The 9,700-nt window shown below is 38.8% G+C and overlaps 1 protein-coding gene across 1 annotated transcript; it reads left to right on the forward strand.

Annotated features, from left to right (window-relative positions):
* Positions 1-2,255: 2,255 nt before the first annotated feature.
* LOC130844337 (disintegrin and metalloproteinase domain-containing protein 25-like) lies at positions 2,256-7,150 on the forward strand (the record flags this gene model as incomplete). The annotated part of the gene is made up of 2 exons (XM_057720631.1): positions 2,256-3,003; positions 7,128-7,150. Coding segments are annotated over exons 1-2 (771 nt in total), but the record flags the coding sequence as incomplete, so codon positions are not given.
* Positions 7,151-9,700: the final 2,550 nt, after the last annotated feature.

Here is a 9,700-nt window from a genome sequence, read left to right on the forward strand (position 1 = left end):
AGACAAATAGTGGCGTAGTGAGATGGCTCCTTGATTAGTGGGTTGAAAATGGCGTAGGCAATCCCAGCAAATTGCAAGCAGAGATCTAGTATGTATGGCATACAGGAATTCTGAGAAGGAAAATTTTCCTCTTTGCTGGGCTTCACATCGTTGACAGATAGATTGAACAGAATTAAGTAGGAATAAGGACACAAGTGTAAGGAGAGAAAACGTTTTGGTTGCTTTTCATGAAAGTAAGATTCCAAAAGGGAAAGAAAACTGATTCCAGAGAAAAGACATCAAAGTATGTAGAACCAAGATTTTTAAAAAATTGAGCAGAAATGGGTATGTGGTCCAGGAGTTGATAGGTCCTGAATCAGGCAATCATCACTTTTATATGATGTACCACGGACTCTGCATTTGGTCAGCATGTTCTACATCCCTCAAAGGTGACTCCACTTTCTTCTGTTTTTTCAATTTGTCCAATTGTTCTTGATGTCATTACTTTAAGCATTCTCTGTACTTCAATGATTTGACAAAGACTGTGGATATTAATTAGGCAAATGAAAACAGGCATTTTATATGCAGAATGGTGGATGGAATTTTACAAATACGTATTGTGTATCTTTGCCCCAACCACTCTGTCCAAATTTGTATTCAGGACCATCAGATTACTTAAGCCTCTTTTACTCCTTTATGGTTCCTAAGTGTGTAGAACAATGTCTGCAGATTATGTGGTTTATTAGCTTGTTATTCAAGAAAGAATGTAATGTATCACTCTTGGCAGACAGGCATTGTCCTAGCACCAAATTTCTCATTTTCACAAATGTGTGATAAATGTGTATTATTCCCCTCAAATTTTGTGTATATGTATCTTTCATACAGAATATGACCTTTTTATGAAATACATACATGTGAAGGTTGAACTTGGGAGCTGGTTGCCTTGCAACCCTAAACATGAGGGAACTTAGGTGTCTTCACCCTTGTAGGAAAATAATACCTTCCCCAATGTTTTCCTCTCTCTTTTTGTGATTGGGTTTCCTTGCATTTCTGCATTCATTTTGCCTTCAGTATAAAGTTGCCCCTTTGCTACCCATGGCCCAAGGATCCCCCGTGGATACTAAAATCCACAGATGCTCACTGCTCTTATGTAAAATGGTGCAGTATTTGCATATAAGCTACTACGCACATCCTCCTGTATACTTCAAATCATCTCCCGAATACTGAAAACTAATACAAACTAAATGCTATGTAGAGAGTTTGAAATAGAATGTGAATATTTGCAAATACTTGCTTGTGTACAGCTGAAGTTTTGTTTTTGAGAGCTTTCTGAAGTTATTTTTCTACATATTTTTGATCCACAGTTGTTTTAACCCCAAGAAGTGGAACTTGTAGATACTGAGGGCCACTGTACACCCAACTCTAACTCTTACTTTCCCAGCTAGTTTGACTTCCTTCAATTTTATATTTGAAGGCACTTTCAAAATCTTGTTCTTATGAAAATAGTCAAATATAAACATATTTGAATAATACCCATCACAATCCATGGTCTTCCCACCTCAAATATAAAATTGCCTATTGTTGAGTTAACATACCAATATATGTGTAAGACAATTGATACTTCAACCCTTCCAGCTGGAGAGAACTGAATGAGAAAGGGAAAACAGGATATAATAATCAGTTACGTGGATGAAGGAAAATAGTGATATATGTATTTTTTAAAATATCTCTCCTAAGTAATGTGACTAAATAATTTATTATTGGAAATTGAAGAGTCACTATAAAGTGGTAATTATGCCAAATCAATATGTATAAATGAAAACTCCCTCTCGAAACAGGATATATGTTCCCCTTTCCACTAAGACCTTTTTGTCTTACCTATTTCTCTGACAATGTCCACATATTTTCGTATACTTAGAGACCAGTAGGACGAACCACTATGTCTCCTTCATCTAGGTTCAACAAGTGTCACCCTAGGCCAATCACCATTCCTTGGGACACACACAGTCTTACTCTGCCTCACCATTACATAACAGCACATGCAATGCAGTATACTGAGCCACGTCTTAAGCCAAACACTCATCCATCTTAACCCATACCTTGGTTTGCTCATAATTCCCACCATTGTCTCTGTTCTACTTATTTTTTCTTTCAGTGCTGCTGCTCTGATGGCATGACTCTGCCAGGGAACAAAATAAACATCAGCACTGAATACAGCCAGCTCAGAGGAGGAGACTGAACACTGATGCATCCTGTCCTGCCCTCTTTTTCTGCCAATGGCTAAATATGCTGGCCCCAGCAGAGCTGCGGGTGAGTTCCTGGTGTATATGCAGGTCACTCTCCTGATGCTCTGGCTGAGAGTACTTCTCTTCCTTCCTGGATGGCCCCAGGTTGGACACTTCCAAAGACTTGGTTCCCCAGAACTGGTGGTTCCCTTGAGGGTAACAGACACTGGCAGAGGCGTGAAGTCTCACGGCTGGCTCTCTTACCAACTGCATTTTGGGGGCCAGAGACATGTTGTTCACATAAAGGCCAAGAAGCATTTTTTGTCCAGAAACTTCCCAGTGTTCACCTACACAGACCAGGGTGCTCTCCTGGAGGACCACCCTTTTGTCCAGAATGACTGTTATTACCGTGGTTATGTGGAGGGGGACACAGAATCTCTGGTTTCCCTCACTACCTGCTTTGGGGGCTTTCAAGGAATATTACAGACAAATGGCATCGTTTACGAAATTGAGCCCAAAAGGCTTTCTACTACATTTGAACATCTAGTATATAAGATGAACGATGAGGAGACAGAACTTCCACCCATGAGATGTGGGTTGACAGATGAAGAAATAGCAGCACAACTGAAGTTTCAAGAGAGCATTAAACCTACTTTGATGCAAAGTGACTACGAAGGCTGGTATAGCCACAGGTATTTTCTTGAAGTGGCAGTGGTTGTAGACTATACTCGATATGTTCATCACGAAAGTAATACCTCACTTGTGCAAAATGAAGTATGCCTTATTTTCAATGGAGTAAGTGACTTATTGGGACCATTGGATGTTGCGGTGCTTTTAAAGGGAATGGAGATATGGACTGATGATAGCCTTATTTCATTAGATGACATATCAGCTACATTGAGTGAATTTTGCAAATGGAAGCAAGGGGGCTTTCATACCCGTCTGCCCCATGATGTTGCACATGTTTTTGTAAAAAAGGTATTTGGCACCAGTCTTGGCTTAGCTTATGTCGGAACAGTGTGTAATGCTGCTTTTAACTGTGGAATTGATAGTTTCCTGAATGACCAGATTTTCGATTTAGCCTATATTGTGTCACATGAGATGGGTCATAATTTGGGTATGCAACATGATGAGCCCAAAACCTGTAAATGTGGAATAAGCAAGTGCATAATGTTTCCATTTAAAGCATCAACAACTAGATTCAGCAACTGCAGTTATGCTCAATATTGGGACCTTGGTAAAAAGAAATCCTGTATGCACACTTCTTCAGATTCCCACACACTCTACAGGTGCACACGTTGTGGGAACAGTGTGCTTGAAGAAGGAGAAGAGTGTGACTGTGGCTCCTTACAGACGTGTACAACAGATCCCTGTTGTCAGTCAAACTGCACTCTGACACCTGGTGCTGATTGTGCTTTTGGGCTTTGTTGCCATAACTGCACATTCATGCCTTCTGGCTCCATGTGTAGGAAAGAGGAAAACGAATGTGATCTTCCAGAGTGGTGCAATGGGACATCCTATCAGTGTCCAGAAGATGTCTATATGGAGGATGGGACATCTTGCACAAATGGTGGTTACTGCTATGAAAAGAGATGCAATGACCGCAATGAACAGTGCAGGAAAATTTTTGGCAAAGAGGCCAAGAGTGCAAAGCAGATTTGCTACAGGGAAGCAAACACCCGAGGTGACCGTTTCGGTAACTGTGGTCTCAGAACCACTTCATACGTACCGTGTAACGTCTCAGATATCCTATGTGGGAGGCTTCAGTGTGAGAACGTGACAGAACTTCCTCTACTGAGAGATCATACTACTGTGTATTGGACTCACATCCAAGATAACAATTGCTGGGGTACAGACTACCACATGGGGATAACCATACCTGATATTGGTGAAGTGAAAGACGGTACAGAGTGTGGTGCAGGACATATATGCATTGGAAGGAAGTGTGTCCCTTTTTCTGTTTTGGACAGTGGTTGTTCACCTAAGACCTGCAACATGAGTGGAGTCTGCAACAACAGACATCACTGCCATTGCAACTCGGAGTGGGACCCACCCAACTGCCTGATAAAAGGCAGTGGAGGTAGTGTAGATAGTGGACCACCCCCTCGCAAAAAGGAAGAAGAGGCGCAAGAGACAAGTAACCAGCTACCATTGTTTTTGATTCCTTTCTTGGTTTTATTATTATGTCTTCTTATTATGTTACTTTTGCTTTTTATGAGACGGAAAAAAAAAGATGATAAAGCAAAGAAGCCTGTTCAAAGTTCAACTAAGGAAAACCAGGAAAATGTTATGGCTTCAACTAAGAAGGAGGCAGAAAATATTCCAACTTTACCTAAGGAAGAAACGCGAAATGCTCCCACTAAGAAATCAACTAAGAAAAAAAAACCAACAGTTTCAATTTCAAAAGAGACTACCAAAGCCTAAAGATCTTTCCCAAATTTAACTTTTAGCTTCCTGGTAGTAGAAATGTTACAGAATTTGTCCTAGATCATTGGCAGAAAATCCCAACTTTCTTATCATTGGGACCACAGAGAGTAAATAACAAAATATACTAATTCCTAGCCTATTTATAGTTTCCATTATTTTACGTAATTTTAGTGCTTAATTTTCATGAAGTTATTCTCTTTGTGTTTCTTGAGCAAAGACAGTTTGTGGATGGTGGGTGGGAGGGTGGGGGTGTGTGTGTGTGTTTTGATTTGCTTTTTCTCGATCCCACACACCCTTCCCCTTTGTAGTCTGCCTTGCCACACAAGGGCTGGGAACCTACAAATCGCGTGTCTTATTTGCCAGTCCTCTCCCTATTACTTTCTACCAATGGGGGGAACTAGAGAAAGAATGGAACCTGGGGAAGGGTCTGATTGATGTTTATGTCACTGTCTCCTCCTTAACAGTTTTCCCCTTGACATCAACAATAATTCCTGCTCTCTATGTGTATTTGGTTACACCCAGAAACAATAATACTCTCAGCCTCAGATATACTGGCACTGCTACCAAGCATCTTACCCTCAGGGTTTCGAGTCCCAGGTCTGAATCTTCCCCAAACAGCTAGTTCCCACCTAGTACCAGGTTGACTAACCCTCTCCTCAGGGATCACATACTAGATCCATGGGACCTACTGCAAAGTTGTAGGTTCCAAGAACACCACCTCTTCCCTTTGATTTCTACTCCTAAAAGGGAATTTAATTTTTTTTTATTAATTTGGGCTATTCTACTTCAGTGCAAGGTTATCCATTGGGTCTCCTTCTATATTCATTTACTTTATTATATACCTTTGCTGATATTCAGAGTGGCCTTTTCTATAGCTAGCATGTGCTCCAAATGTGCTTGATCCCCTGGAGCCAGTAAGGCTTCTACTCTTTTCTAATAAATTTCATTGTGGCCGGGGAATGTTTCAAGTCTGCCAAATACCATAACTCTGATTGCTCTGAGTGGGTGGGTACTCCTTAGCACATGTGCACAGCCATCTAGACACACACTGATGCCTGTGATCCCAAGAGGAATTTTCTTGGCTTTCTTTTTCCCTGGTCTCTTTGCTAATCTTCTGGGGGACTGCCATTATGTTTGTCGCTATTAGGTTCATGAAGCTGGCAGCCCACTCTCAAATACTCAGCACCAAAATCTCCACTGTTTGGAACACTACCCTTGTTCAAGAACGTCTCCATTCCGTGTACCAAAAACCACGCCTCCTCAAGCAGAGTGCATCTGTGCTACCACAAAGGAGCTTTAGCATAGACACTATATCTCTTTACCAGAACAACATCCTCACTCTACAAGCTGATGTGAGAGGAAGATGGCAGACCATCGTCCTCTCAGCTTGCACCTCCTGGCATAGATCCTTGGCTGTACAAGCCAGGTGCGTCAGAGAAAACGGGGCACTCATTATGCCAGGACTGCTTTTCCTGAGGCATAACTCTCACCCCTTGAGTGAAACTGGGTGATTAAAATTGCTCATGCCCACATAATATATAAATCCCAAAACAGAAAGGCAAATAAGTGAGAGGTATGTCCCTACTTGGGTGAAACCAGAGCATCAGACTGGGAGCTTCGGGTTGAATGAACCCTCTTTGCCTTAGCCATTATCTGTCCAAAATACAAAAAATGACACAGATGTGGTAGGAAGGGATTATATTATACATCAACTGCCACAATTTTTGTTAGCTTTTACCAAGATTTAGAACATTTGTGTGGATAAGTATTTCTCCGAATTTTGTATGGCCTTAGATCAATTTCCAGAAAAACTGATTTTTTTTTTTCATTAAATGGTTTCGCTAAGGAGAGGTCTCATCTAGATCCTCACACAATCACTCTACAACTTACAGATAGTAACTTATCTCTAAGACCTGAAACCATTAAACTCTAAAAGAAAACATAGGGAATATACTCTTTGGCATTGGTCTTAGTGATATCTTATTGAAGATGTATTCTCAAGCAAAAATAAACAAATGGGATTACATCAAAATAAAAAGCTTTGAAAAGCAAAGGAAACTATCAACAAAAATAAAATGCAACCTCATGAATAAGTAAAAGTATTTTTAAATGATCTATCTGGTAAGGGGAAAATACCCAAAATTTACAAAAAACTCATGCAATTCAGTATCAAAGAAACAAGCAATCAGATTTAGAAATGAGCAAGGACCTAAACAGAAATTATCCCAAAGAAGACATAGGATGGCCAACAGACACATGAAAAGTCTTTCAACATCAATAACCATCATGGAAATACAAATCAAAACTGCAACAATCAATGCAATCCCTATCAAATTACACATGGCATTTTTCACAGAACTAGTACAAGAAATTTTACAATTTGTATGGAAATTCAAAAGATCCTAAATAGCCAAAGCAATCTTGGGAAGGAAAGACAGAGCTGGAGGAATCAGGTTCGCAGACTTCAGACTATACTACAAGGCTACAGTGATCAAGACAGTATGGTTCTGGCACAAAAACAGAAATATAGATCAATGGAACAGAAAAGAGAGCCCAGAGATAAACTGACACACATATGGGCACCTTACCTTTGACAAAGGAGGCAAGAATATACAATGGAAAAAAGACAGTCTCTTCAATAAGTGGTGCTGGGAAAACTGGGCAGCTATATGTAAAAGAATAAAATTAGAACACTTCCTAATACCATACACAAAAAGAAACACAAAATGGATTAAAGAGCTAAATGTAAGGCCAGACACTATAAAACTCTTAGAGGAAAACATAGGCAGAACACTCTATGACATTAATCAAAGCAAGATCCTTTTAGACCCACCTCCTAGAATAATGGAAGTAAAATCAAAAATAAACAAATGGGACCTAATGAAACAAAAGCTTTTTTGCACAGTGAAAGAAATCATAAACAAGACAAACAAGACGAGAAGACAACACTCAGAATGGGAGAAAATATTTGCCAATGAAGCAACTGACAAAAGATTAATCTCTGAAATATACAAGCAGCTCATGCAGCTTAATATCAAAAAAGCAAATAAACCAATCCACAAATGGGCGGAAGACTTAAATAGACATTTGTCCAAAGAAGACATGCAGATGGCTAACAAACACATGAAAAGATGCTCAACATCACTAAGCATTAGAGACATGCAAGTCAAAGCCACTATGAGGTACCACCTCACACCAGTCAGGATGGCCATTATCAAAAAATCTAGAAACAATAAATGCTGGAGAGGGTGCAGAGAAAAGGGAACCCTCCTGCACTGTTGTTGGGAATGTAAATTGGTACAGCCACTATGGAAAACAGTATGGAGGTTCCTTAAAAAGCTAAAATAGAACTACCATAGGGAATATACACTGAGAAAACCATAATTCAAAAAGATACGTGTACAATAATGTTCACTGCAGCACTATTTACAATAGCCTGGACATGGAAGCAACCTAAATGTCCACTGACAGATGAATGGATAAAGAAGATGTGACACATATGTACCATGGAATATTACTCAGCCATAAAAAGGAATGAAATTGAGTTATTTGTAATGAGATGGATGGATCTAGAGTCTGTCATACAGAGTGAAGTAAGCCAGAAAAAGAAAAACAAATACCATATACTAACGCATATATACAGAATCTAAAAAAAATGGTACTGATGAACCCCATGGCAAGGGAAGAATAAAGACGCAGATGTAGAGAATCAACTTGAGGACATGGGAGGAAGGGAAGGAGATGCTGGGACAAAGTGACAGAGTAGCATTGACATATATACACTACCAAATGTAAAACAGATAGCTATTGGGAAGCAGTTGCATAACACAGGGAGATCAACTGGATAACTGGTGATGACCTAAAGTGGTCAGATAGGGAGGGTGGGAGGGAGACTCAAGAGGGAGGGGATATGTTGTTGTATGTATAAATACAGCTGATTCATTCTGTTGTACAATGGAAACTCCACCACAGTGTAAAGCTATTATACTCCAATAAAGACCTGAAAAGAAAAACAACAAACATTGTACATCTTTTATAACAAAACATTGTACACCACACCTATATATACTACCTATTGTGGTATATATAAAAATATTTTTTGTCATCAAAAAGAATAAAATCTTGTAATTTGAAATAAAAAACAGGATGTGTCTAGAAAGTATTATAAAAGCAACAAATCAGAGAGAAAGGAAAATACTGTATGATTTAAATTTAGGTGAAATCTAAGAAACAAAGCAAATTAACAAAACAAAACAGAAAAATCTATGAATTAGATTCACTCATACCGAAAACAAACCAGTGTTTGTCAGAAGGAAGAGGGTGAGGAAAAAGACAAACAGGTGAGGGGGTTAAGATGTACAAACTTCCAACCATACCATAAATAAGTCATTGGGATGCAATGAACAACATGGGGGACTGGGTCAACAGTAGTGTAATAATTTTGTATGGTGATAGATGGTTACTAGATTTATCATGGAGATCATTTTGTATTGTATATAAATGTTGAACCACTGTACTGTATACCTGAAGCCATTAGTGTATATTTGTTGTATTTCAATAAAAAAAACTGTATCAAGATTCCAATGGCATATTTTATAGAAAGAAAAAAATCTTAAAATTTATATGGAGTCATACTGAGTGAAGTAAGTCAGAGAGAGAAAGATAAATATCATATGATATTGCTCATATGTGGGATCTAAAAAAAGGGTACAAATGAACTTATTTACAAAACAGAAATAGTCACAGATGCAGAAAACAAACTTATGGTTGTCAGTGGGTAAGGGAGGGGAGGGATATATTGGGAGATTGGGTTGGACAAATACACAGTAGTATATAGCAAACAGATAACTAATAAGGACCTACTGTATAGCATAGGGAACTCTACTCAATACTCTGTACTGGTCTGTATGGGAAAAGAATTTTAAAAAGTGGGGATACATGTATATGTATAACTGATTTACCTGCTGTACATCTGAAACTAACACAACATTGTAGATCAGTTATACTCCAATAACAATTTTAAAAAATAAAAATTAAAAATAAAAATTAAAAACTAAATGAAAAATAAT

The sequence above is a fragment of the Hippopotamus amphibius genome, chromosome 2 (assembly GCF_030028045.1).
Source record: "Hippopotamus amphibius kiboko isolate mHipAmp2 chromosome 2, mHipAmp2.hap2, whole genome shotgun sequence".
Taxonomy (NCBI): Eukaryota; Metazoa; Chordata; class Mammalia; order Artiodactyla; family Hippopotamidae; genus Hippopotamus; species Hippopotamus amphibius.